The sequence below is a fragment of the Eleutherodactylus coqui genome, chromosome 13 (genome assembly GCF_035609145.1).
Source record: "Eleutherodactylus coqui strain aEleCoq1 chromosome 13, aEleCoq1.hap1, whole genome shotgun sequence".
In the NCBI taxonomy this organism is placed as follows: Eukaryota; Metazoa; Chordata; class Amphibia; order Anura; family Eleutherodactylidae; genus Eleutherodactylus; species Eleutherodactylus coqui.
In genome coordinates, this window is record NC_089849.1 from 30275099 (window position 1) to 30287815 (window position 12717).

At 41.1% G+C, this 12717-nt stretch overlaps 1 protein-coding gene across 1 annotated transcript in view; it reads right to left on the minus strand.

Moving 5' to 3' along the window:
- MEIOC (meiosis specific with coiled-coil domain) overlaps nt 1-12717 on the minus strand; it is a 44227-nt gene that overhangs the window by 457 nt on the left and 31053 nt on the right. Inside the window, exons 6-7 of the mRNA XM_066585916.1 lie at nt 6742-8320; nt 1131-1265 (exon numbers count right to left, since the gene is read on the minus strand). Of these exons, the coding sequence (XP_066442013.1) occupies nt 1131-1265; nt 6742-8320 (1714 nt within the window). The remainder of the gene's footprint in view (nt 1-1130; nt 1266-6741; nt 8321-12717) is intronic.

Here is a 12717-nt window from a genome sequence, read left to right on the forward strand (position 1 = left end):
CTTGCAGATAAATGATTAGGAAAATGTTAGTAAGAACATATACAGACACAAAGCATGTTTAACTACTGAAGCAATTAGAAAAAAAAGGAAGGACATCCTGCAGCAAGGGAAACAAAGGGTTTGAAATGTTAAAATTCAATCTGTCGGCTCTTTTTTCATTTGACAGGAGATGTCAAGGAGGACACAAGCTGTCTCCATTCATGTTAAAAATGTCATTAAATCAAGCAAAATCTTCAGGATCTTTGAACAAATATGTATTCTATATGCTTTTGCGCAACTAACCATTTTGCACCGGACCAAAAGCAATAACTGCCATGTGTTAACAATGTGATTAGTCCCACTAATAACAAAGTCCTTTCAATCTTGCAACTTGTTTACAATGTCCTACTCAAAATTACAGGCACCTGGGAGAAAGGAAAATGGTGTACATCCAGCAAACATTCATTAATAAAAACAGGCATTCGTTTTACACACACATGCCTATTTGTTTTTTTAGGCAGAAGATAAAATGCCAGACTCCTCTGGAGAACACCGAAAAATCAAAAACAGCACTCCACAGTGCAGGACCTCTAATACATATGATAGAGATTGCAATACATCAACTGTTAATGTTGTGCTAACGATGCACAACAGTATGAAGAAAATATTGGCAACTGCTGTTTGGATGACCTCCTCATGATGTAAGCCAGTTTCTGACCTACTCCTGCCATAAAGTCACTATTGCCTTTGCTTTGCCATTCTTTCTGATGTTTTAAATTCCTGTGTTGAATCATTAATTACTGATGAAGGTGGTTTGCCACTGAAACGTTAACTTACAATTAAAGATATACGACTATTCAGATGGCTTCTTCATCTATCATCAGTGTTGGTTCATGCCTGCCTTTCTCTTCCCCTTTCCTTGACTTTTCTGGAATTGGTTTATGCCCCTCTCCCAATAGAAAAACACATGTACACTCAGCAGAGAATGCACATGTATGTAAAAAATGTAACGTCAGTAAAAAATAGCTGTTGGCCTAATGAGCCTTTATCTTACAGCTATATAAACAGCATTGGTAGCTAAGTCTGGGTTTGCGCACACACACACACACACACAGCAGTTATAACCATCATATAATCAGTATTATGCTTACTTTGGCTTGCTCACGTAACTGATCCACTATTAAACGGTCAACTCTTGAGGGGTTGGCACTCAGCCTCGGGATAGGAACATTATTCGTGCTAGAAATCCTCTTCCCAGGAAAATGTTTCGTAAGAAAAGATTCCGTCTGAAACAGATAAATACATCACTATAATTACTACACGGTAAATGCACATTATTATTTCCACATAAGGGTGCCTACCCACTACCGTTACGTTTTCACTGCAAAATTTGCAGCGTTTTTTTTCTACAGGTGTCTCTGGGACTTGTTAATGTTAAAATTGCAACGCAGCAAAATCGCAATTTACCCCAAAATCGCAATTTTGCCGTGTCGTGATTTTAACATTAACAAAAAAAACGCTGCAAATTTCGCAGTGAAAAAGAACTGTAGTGGGTAGGCACCCTAACTTTAAAAAATAAACTACAGCTGACAAGCTATATAAAAGAACTTACACTATAGGACCATATATTAAAGAGAACCTGTTACCAGTTTTTTTCTCGTTCCAATCACCCAGCAGGAAGCTATAGAACTTGCTAACTGCTTTAGACATGTGCGATTTTTATTTTTAGCACAAAAACAAACTTTTATTTGGTATGCACTGAATGTAAATCTCTACTTTGAATTAATCTGGGTGGAGCTGAAGATCCTACAGGTCAGTACTACTACTATTTTTCCACTATGTGCTCCCACTCTTGATTGACAGACATTGACCTGGGCTTGTGACATGAGCACTAGCAGTGCAGAAGTCCCACTCTGTGACTCCATTGCACTGTTAGAGATGAACAAAGTCCTGTGGGATTTCAGTGCTGCTACTGTTGATGTCAGGATCCCAGGAAAGTGTTAATCAATCAGGACTGGGCATACAGAAGACTGGCACGCTGGAGTTTTCTCCGATACACTCCACTATCTGCGCCCAATCTTGGTTGATTATCATCTCTCTGCACTCGTGACATTAGCAGTTGTAGTGCTCAAATCCTGCAAGACTTGGACAGAACATGTGCAGGATCATGAGCCCAGGCCACGGTCAATTACCCAGGAATTGGTGTAGGTACAGGAGTGTCTTAGTGACTTGGAGAAAAGTGATGTTTCCTCCTCATACATGCCTACTGAAGATGACGTCACAGCTACAGACATTGCTAATCAGTGAGTATGTAACTTTTATATATATAACCTGCTTCATCGATATATGCTTGAGAAAGGCGCATTATCTCGCGGAAACACATCACTTTTTTCCTTCCTTGAATAAACTACTGCTAATTTTAGCCTACAACTCAGCGGCCTGATTTCTTCCTAATCTAGTGAGTGCGGAGATTTTTTCCTTTTAACCTACTTGGATTTGTACAAGAGTGCCGACTATTCCTTAGTGGGCTCATTCTTCTGGACGACTCTCCAGACCCTCTGGATCAAGACGGGACCAGAAGTACAGCCAATACCTATACAAGGCGAACCAAGACAAGGAGGTGCTGGCGGGTTGCCCTTTCTATAAGAGCTCCCGCCTTGGCACCAGGTGAGTCCCCTTCATTTACATCCCAATGGAAAAAAAAAGCATCAGATGTTGCCAGATCTGACCTGCTGCTCATTTGTTTTTTTCTGTTAGTGACTTAGAGGACTTCCTTCACCACACAAAGGGCTCCAGAGCTGTGATTTACATAGAGTACATAGAGCGCATGCTGGAATACAAGTACGTTTTTGTGCTAAAACACAAGATAGAGGATAATTTGCTGATGAGCTGGAGTCCGACCAATAAGACCCCCCACCGATTCCGAGAATAGGGGTCTCTTATTCCCTGTCCTCAATGCACGATAACTGCACCTCCTGCAATGAGGAGACTTAATCGTGTGTTGGTCGTACAAGCACGTTGCCGCTCCATTAATTTTTAACTGCTGGAGATAGCCAAGTGGCAAGCGCTCGCGTGTCTCCGTCAACCCTATTTAAATGAATGGAGCAGCAACCGCACATGATTACCCAGCACTCCATTAATTCTAATGAATGCAACCCCACTGTGATAGGCAGAGGGGGACCCGGGACCCCAGTTTTTGGGATTGATGGGGTTTCAGTAGTGAGATCTCCACCATCTTACGGATAGGGGATAACTAGTGATTCTGGTACCTGTTTAAGTATACAAAAAGAAGATATGAAAAGCTAAATAAAATAGATATACGGTCCCTTTTTATATTAAGAACAAATCAGGAAAAAAGTACATAACGTGCAAATATTTCAATACAAATTCCTTTACTAATGAACCTGTATACAGTTGAAGGCATAAGCTTACATACACTTAGGTGAAATTCATTTAACTTTTATTTATCCTCTCCACAGATTCCATGTCAACACTCTACTCCAGACTAATAAAATTACCTAGAGGAGCCATTGGCTCCTAAACTGAAAAATGTAGAAGACAAAATTTTTAGTCAACAAATTTATTACTGTTAGAATAAAAAATGCATTAAAAATTACATATACACAGCCAAAGAGTCACCCCCAGTAAAATCTACACACATCATCCAAAGTACTGTTCTTCACCCAGTAATCTGTTACACATCCAGACTGAGGCCTACTGCAGGTTGCATAATATACAACCTCTGTGAAGTCAGCACCCCATCTTTCAAAAAAAGTTTTTCAAAAGTTTTGAATGCATCCCAAAGAGTTCTAGAGTTCCCTATTAATTTTTAAAATAGTTCTAGTGAATTAAGCAAAAAAATCAACAAATGTATCTCCGGAGTGCTAACATCAAAAACGGATATCACTTATCAGCGAGAACTTTGTAAATATGGGTTCTAGAGCTTCAAGCATTAAGAGTTTTCTTCAAAAACTCTTAATGCTTGATTTATTATTTTTTGAAGCTAGCATCCCCAAGATACATTTGTTAATTTTTTTTGCTTAATTCGCTAGAACTATTTTTTAAATTAATAGGGAACTCTAGAACTCTTTGGGGTGCATTCAAAACTTTTGAAAAAATTCACTTTTTTGAAAGCTGTTGCGCTGACTTCACAAAGGTTAACATACACAGTGCTGCATCCTACGGTGGCAGTCCCACGGGCCATAAATCCCGCAGAATGACTGCAGCGGGAACGCATGGAAATTCGGTGAGATTTATGTGGCAGAAAGGCAACTTCAAAATCCCTGCTGTCCAGCGCAGGTTTTGAAGCGGCTTCGCTGCCTATATTTTGCTGTAGCCATCTCTTCCCATGGAGAGGAAAGAATCTACAGGGAAAATGGCAATAAAATTGACTGGCCGCAGTTATTCTGAAGGTTGCAGCAGCTGGGATAGAAAGGCAGTGGAGTGAGATTAGGGTTCTTCCTCCTCAGAAACAATCTGAGAAAACATTTTCCAGCATGTCTTCTTTCCCACAACTCCTATTTGTGATCATCAGCGGCCGATACACAGGGGAAGGAATTAATGTAAAGGGGGTAGAGGATTAAGTCATAAACAGCGATAGGAACGTGAATTCTTTTCACCATTTGCAAATTCTATGGCGCACATGCGACCATTTGGAGCCCTGAAATTAGTTTTTAGATATGTGAACATGGCGGTATCCAACGCTGATTTTTCAGCATGGATTCCACCTCTTAAACTACAGCCAATATCCAAGGCTAAACCACACATTTAGCCACTGATTTACACGTGGATTTAGCCCTGTGAATGGGAGAAATCTTCAGGTTGGAATTTCCAATGCGATTCCAAGAAGATCTGCATGAAGAAGTCACGTCATCTCTTAACATGCATCCACACAAAACTGAATTCCATCGTACCTATACTATTTGGTACTTTTTTTTGGATATCTACTTTGCACATGATGGAAGCAATTTTTCCTAAATGTTTACTAAAGAATAATTTCATTTATAATTTTAAAATATTAAGATCCAAGTTGGTGGTGCCTTTAAATGGCTTGGAAAAGTCCAGAAAACAATACCATGACTTTAGGAGCCTCTGATAAGTGAAAATTGACATAATCTGAGTAAGGCTGCCTGTTCACGGGCGTTGCGAAATCCCGCGGCGAATCTCTGCCGCCCGGGAGCAGGAGCTTGCAGTTGGATGTCCCTGGTGAGCCTATCTGACAGATAGGCTCATCACGGAGAATCGCGGCAATTCGCAGCATGCTGCAAATTGCTGACTGCGAGTGGAGAATTACAATGATTCTCCGCTCGTGGACAGGGGGGCTGCGCTTTCCATAGCAACGCTATGGAAAGCATTTACTGCGTTCCCTGCGGCCGGATTATCGCCACGGGGATCGCAGTGAAAATTCGCCCGTATTTTCAGTCTATCCTACAAAAAAAACATGCTTGATGTATTCTTTTTTGTTACATAACAGTCAACAGGAAATGTTTAGATACGTAAAGATTTATGTTTCCATACATTTAAGGTTGGTCTCACACGACCAAATTTCTATTGAGGAATCCATGGCTGGCATCCGCACGGAGGATCCGAGGCAAACAGCATGAATTGAAATGTATGTACTTTTGCTTTTTCCTTCACACTTGTGGAAACGAATTGCGATTTCTGCGAGCGGAGGAAAAATCACGGCATGCTTTATTTTGCTGCAGATTCCCTCCATTGAAATCAATGGAAGCTGTCTGACCCACAGCCCATCCGCAATTGACATTGCGGATAAAACGCAGGTACCCGCTTCATCACCTAGCGGCGGCACAGGAAAGACAAATATTTAATAAAGAAAACCTGTATTGCGCATGACAGACAACGAGCGCCCTCTGTGATCTGCAATACAAGAAAAGAAGGTTACACGGTATTGCCAGCCGAGGTCAGAGCCAGAATCTGACTAATTCATGTGAGACCGGCCTGAAGTCGGCCTCACGCGGCTGAGAAAATTGCGCGAGGCCTGTGCGTTGTCAGAATGTGTTGAATGCTATTCTTTTCAATGTGGTCAAACACATGAACGATGTTTCCCTGCATGGCAATGCAATCAGGGAAACAAATCGCAGCATGTTCTATCATGCTGCGTGCTCTCGCATCACAGCCCCATTGTTTTCAATCGAACCGGTGGCAGTATAGCACCACATGCTAAGTGCACATGATGTAATGCGAGATCTCATATTGAAAACAATGGGGGAAACTCCGCTTTCCCAGCCGCGGATAACAGCCGGAATCAACTGCCATGGCTGACAACCATGGCGAGGGGATTTCCTTCAACTCTGAATTGATGCAAGGCTGCTTTCACAAAAAAAACCTCACAACCCTCAGGGCTTTCACATGGTCAGGAGCACGATATGGGTGCAGGAGTCACGGCCCCATATTGCACTCACCTGTGTGAAGTTAGCCTAAACTTAATATTTTAGTTCTCAGGTGCCTAAAAAGAAAAAAGGGTTTGACTACTAAACTTCATTTAAAAGGAAACTGTATACTTTTTAACATGAAAAAATGGTCAAAAACATATGAAAAACTACAGCTATAAGTTTAAAGTATACACTGTAAAGATATACTTAAAGCTGCATATCTTTGTATACGTTAAAGTTTTATCTTTTAAAAGGGGGTCTGTTTTGAGGCTTTCTCTATAGGTTAAACAGGCATAAAAACATGATGTCAGCAGCCCCTAAGGTGTATGTAAACTTATGGCTTCAACTCTAGCTCTGCCTTTGTACATACCTTTTTCCTTTCCTTTTCTAGAGCTCTACATTGCTCGTAACATTCATCCAGACGAAGGTGGAGTTCATTTGCAGGCATACTTATAGGCTTCATTGACCTCTGAGGACTTAACACAGTTGTCAAGCCTTGAAGAGAGGGATCACCACGATGTATAATGTCATTGATCCGTGGCCATGCTTGGCTTTCATAAGAATAACGATCATAGTTGTTTATTATTGGGCAGAAACTGTAACCCAAGTTATTAGAAAGGGGTGACCTGTAGTTACTGGAAGATATTACATTGAAATTGCTTCCTATATTGCCCATCATGAGTCCATTGGATAAATACATATTCTGTGGATGGGTTAGTTTGCTGCTATTTTGTGACTTATCGACATTTAGATTCCTTAAATTACTATGTCCAAGGGCATTGCTATATAACTCCTTGTACTTTTGGACCATGCTTTCCAGATTCATATCCTGTACTGTATATGACATGTTCTGCTTGTTCTCAGGAATGGTCTTTTTGACATTTCTGTATAAGCTTGATACATTCTCATACATACCATTTAAAGTCTTCAGCCTTTTATCAGATACCGATTCAAACTTATGTTCCTCTGTAGTTTTGTCCAAACCTTCCAGTGTCTTGTCAGCACTATTGTAACCATAGTCTGAGGAGGAATTCCTGCAACTGTCACTGTGAAATGTTTGGGCACTGCCACCAGGTAGGTGTGGCGAACGTGAATTTGTATAGTTGGACACAAATGCAGGATTTTTTGGAGAAGTTGGTAAAACAATACCAGTCTTGACCAGATTGTTATATATGTTTTGAGAGTTTCTCTCCATCTGGCTGTTTGTCCATGATAATTTGTCGGGTGTATTGCTGGTCATCGAGGACATAAAGCTGGAATTTTGAAGTTCCTGCTTGGGTCTGAGCTTTTGAAAATGATCAGTAAAAACCATATTGCTACCATTCAGAATTTTCATTCCAAAATCTGTTTTGTGATCATACTCTGATCTATCTGACATTAGGTATGTTGTGTTTGGGATGCTTAACGACTGGTCTGCAATAAAATCGTCAAATGTTTGGCAATTCCGCTTTGCTGTGAATAAATTACTGTATGTATCTGCATATGAGGCAGGTGATTCGTGTGATAAATTAACACAACTTTTGACATCCTGTAAGCCAGTCACAGTGCATTTATTGTGCATGGCTTTATCATGATTGCTCATGTCATACCTACCAAAATCTTCCTCAAAGTTATACTTATTTAATGAAGAAACTATTGCATCTCTTTTCTGAAAGGAGTCTTTTGGTGTTTCAGATAAGAAAAAGCTATTGGGAGGAGAGAACCCAGGTGGATGTATTTTGGCATTTGCATTGTAACTGCGTGAATATAGCCAATGTTCATCTTGTTCCAAATTCTCCATCTTGTATAAATCCTTCACATTTGGTGTTTCTGTACTGAGGACTGACTCTTCATATAGACTCTGCTGCAGACTGATCTGATCCTCGGGTTGTCTACTGTCTGGGATTAAGTTGTGGTGATCAGACAGTCTATTACATGGAAATGCAGATTTCAAAATCGAAGAGTAAAACCTATTAAAAGCAATAAGAGAAGATCAGAGAAGATCAAAGAAGATGCCGTGCATGATTCATTTCGCTACTCCACTTTAGGATCCCTGCACTAGTGTATTTTGGGCCGTGTGCTGTCTATGTTAATCCAAGGACAGCGCATGACCCCATTATAGGCCAATGAGGACATGCACATTCACTTTTTTTTCACATGGAATGATGGTTTTCCATATATGCCTATACTGCTCCGTTTCACTGATGCAAAATAGTACATGCTAATCCATATCAAATGTGCTGCCTCTGCGTAAATCAGACAGCACATGGACTTGTGCTGGGAGTTGCGCCTGAGACTTTCGGTCACAACTCGCATATATGGGAAGTGTGCACCTAACCTTATACTTAGATGCATAATAAATCTGTCATTCTTTGTGCCTGAGGCCATTTTCACACAGGCGACAAAATTGCACGATTTTCTCGCAATGCGACAGTGCTACAAATCGCATGCATTTATTTGCTTTCCTATAGGTTTCTTCACATTAGTAATGTTTTGTCTGATGGGATGTTGCGCGAAAAAATAAATAAATCACAACATGCTCTATACTGCCGCAATTTGCAATGTTATGCAGCTCATGTTTCCCTATGGAACTTCCTTATTTATTGCATCTCACAAACTAGCGATTTTCATGAGATACGATACATTTCCCTACCCTTAAAATAAGCCCTGGCTGCATTCCCCCCCAAAAAGGCATACTTGCCTAGCAGCCACGGTCCGGGTCCTCCTGCTGCTGTCCGGAGCTCCGCTGTGCGTCCTGCCGTACTCATTCGCCCACAGAAGATTGCCTCCTGGTTGTGGGCTTCAAAAATTCACCCTCCGTTAAGCGATGGCGCTGACTGGTTCATCCAGCGCTACTCAGCCAATCAATGCAGTGCTCGATGAACCAATGCGAGGGCTGTGATTGGCTGAGCAGAGTTTGAAGCACCAATTACGCTGTGGAAGAGGGATTTATCAATTGGCCAATCATTGTCAGGGCTCAGCCAATTCATAAATTCCGCCTACACACCATGCTTGGTTCTTCGAGAACTGCAGGACGCACGGTGGAGCTCCGGAGAGTAGCAGCAGGACCCAGACCGAGCCTGCTAGGTAAGTATTCCCTTTTTTCCAGGGAAATCAGCTAGGGTTTATTGTAGGGGTAGGGCTTGACTTTCTCACGATAAAATCATGCAATTTTATTGTTGGCAGCAGCGAAGCAATGCGCGATTTGTTAAAAGAAAAACGCATTACTGACACTACAAAATTGAGGGAACACAGCTGCGATATTGTTGCGCTTTTGTAGCACCCATATTGCTGTCGTCCGTGTGAAAGAGGCCTAAGAGCGCAAAGCAGCTTTAAATGGTGAGTGGAGAACCTGCTTCCAACAAGACTCATATAAATACACATATAAATAAAAAAGTTACATCAATAGACATAAAAGCTTTGACCTTCATTAAAAAGCTTGAAACTCAGGCGTAACTCACATCAGACAGCAAACGGACAACTGTAGTTGTGCTGTCTGGTATTTGATGACCTAGCACATTGCATGTGGTATTCTCATCCGTGAAAACAGACAAGAGCAGGATATGCAACGATTTCTTTCACTAGGACCATCTTTTCATGTGAAAGAATATTTGTGTGAATAGCCTAATTGCTTATGGTAGATTTGGGTGCTTCTGTGAAATACTCAGTCGGCATGTGGCCAAAATATATAGTCATCAGAATGAGTCCCTAGAGACTTGAGAAATAATACCTTTGGTATGTTTGAGAAATCAATTTCTATTAACCTGATTGAATATTTCTGACTACAGGTTTTGAATGCTCTTGAACAGTCCCCAGAGATGGTTATATTTATATATGTGAAGTGCATGATGTATACTAGTTTAATTGGTTTTCATATTAAATACTTTGTTCCCCAATCCACAGGACAGGTGGTAAATGTGCCGGGGGTCTGACCACTAAGACCCCCAGGGCTCACGAGAAGTAAATGAAGAGGTGATTGCATACCCGAAGATCAAACCTTTATCAGCTATCCAGCGGATAGCTGGCCCTTTTTTTTTTTCTTCCATTTTTATTTTTTGCTCTCCCCTTTTAAAAAATCATAACTCCTTTATTTATCCATCGAAATAGTTGTATGAAAGCTTGTTTTTTGCGTGAAAAGTTGTACTTTTAAGTGGTACTAGTTAAGGTACCATATAATGTACTGAAAAACTTTTTAAAAATTCACACATACATATTAAAGGAAGGGGGGGTAGCTAAAAGGAACTGCATATAAGCAGGGGATGTGGCGGCCATCTTGGAAAATAGCTTAGTGTCGCCTCCTAGTGGAAGAAGCTATACTCAAGGTCATAGCTGTGTCCCCCAATGATACAGACGAGAAAATACAGATGTAGGGAAACATCAGAAATTGAGGTCAGCATAAAAAGGTAATGGCTGCATGATTTATACCGATAATTAGTTGTGCATAAACATGGCACAAACACCTTTCATACCTGGATTTTTTTTTTATTTGCTTCACAACCAGGAGACTCCTTTAAGCTCTCTAAGGAATGATCCTTGTAAGCGCAGTGCTTGCAGGCAGCTGTCTAGCAACAAACACCTCCACCAGCATTTGACCCTGTGGATCCCCATGCTATGGTGCAGATAGCTGTCAGTCATTACAGACTGGCATATTGCATACTTTCCACATTACATGTGTGCAGATTTAGTTCAATGTTTTTAACCCTTTAGTGATGAAGCCCGTTTGCACCTTAAAGGGGTGGTCTCGCGGCAGCAAGTGGGGTTATACACTTCTGTATGGCCATATTAATGCACTTTGTAATATACAATGTGCATTAAATATGAGCCATACAGAAGTTATTCACTTACCTGCTCCGTTGCTAGCGTCCTCGTCGCCATGGTTCCGTCTAATTTCGGGGTCTTCTTGCTTCTTTAGACGCGCTTGCGCAGATCCGTCTTCTCCCTTCGGCTCCGCTCGGCAGCATCAGCGATTTGGCTCCGCCCCCTTGTACGCATCATCGCGTAGCTCCGCCCCATGATGTGTGCCGGTTCCAGCCTCCTGATTGGCTGGAATCGGCACGTGACGGGGCGGAGCTACGCGATGATGCGTACAAGGGGGCGGAGCAAAATCGCCGATGCTGCCGAGCGGAGCCGAAGGGAGAAGACGGATCTGCGCAAGCGCGTCTAAAGAAGCAAGAAGACCCCGAAATTAGACGGAACCATGGCGACGAGGATGCTAGCAACGGAGCAGGTAAGTGAATAACTTCTGTATGGCTCATATTTAATGCACGATGTACATTACAAAGTGCATTAATATGGCCATACAGAAGTGCTTAACCCCACTTGCTTTCGCGAGACAACCCCTTTAACCCCTTAAGAACGCGGACCTTTTTTCCCCCATTTTCGTGAAAAAAACTCACAAAATTCCGCCATCTTTCGGTGCGTCTTGTTTCTATGCGTCTTGTTTCTATGGCACACAAACAGCAACAAAAGTGACATTAAACTTTATTCTATGGGTCAGTACAATCACTAAGATACCATACTTATATAGTTTTTTTTTTGCTGTACTACTTGTATTTTTTTTCAAAGATATTTAATTTCTTTTAAATTATTTTCTGCCGCTATCTTCTGAGCGCAATATCTTTTTATTTTTCTGTGCGAGGACTCATTTTTTACAGGACGCCCTGTAGTTTGTGATGGTACCATTTTGGATTTCATTCGACCTTTTGATGGCTTTTTGTTACATTTTTTTCTTGGAGACACGGTGACCAAAAAGCTCAATTATGACATTATTTTATTTCTGACAACGCTCACTGTGCAGGGTAAATAATGCACTACTTTGATAGATTGGTATTTTACGGACGCAGCGATACCAAATATGTATTTTTGCTTTATTATTTTATCCTAAATATGGCAAAAGGGTTTTTTTTTAAATCAACTTTTATTACTTATTATTTTTTAATAATTAGTAAAACTTTATTGTTCTTAGTTTTACTGATGTTTCCCAAGATGGCCACCACATCCCCTGCTTATATGCAGTTCCTTTTAGCTACCCCCTTTGATATGTATGTGTGAAGTTCAAACTTGTATTTTGCTTCTGGCACAAAAAAAGAGGATGTTCGGCTCTGTGGGCACTGTATCTGAACTCGATGTTTGTATGCAGCAGGCATTTCAGCCGACGGAGACAAAGTGAGCATCCTTTTGGGCTGTCGGGCTGGTATACTTTAGTATACCTTTTTTAAACTCTACAGGAAAGCACAGTAGTCTGCAATTTCCTATACTGTGGGCCACTGCAAAAAAAAATATACCATGTGGTATATATTTGTTTACAGCTGGAGGCAGTGGGCAGTTTCTCTGCTCCTTCCAGTGACAATTATCCCACCTTCCTCCC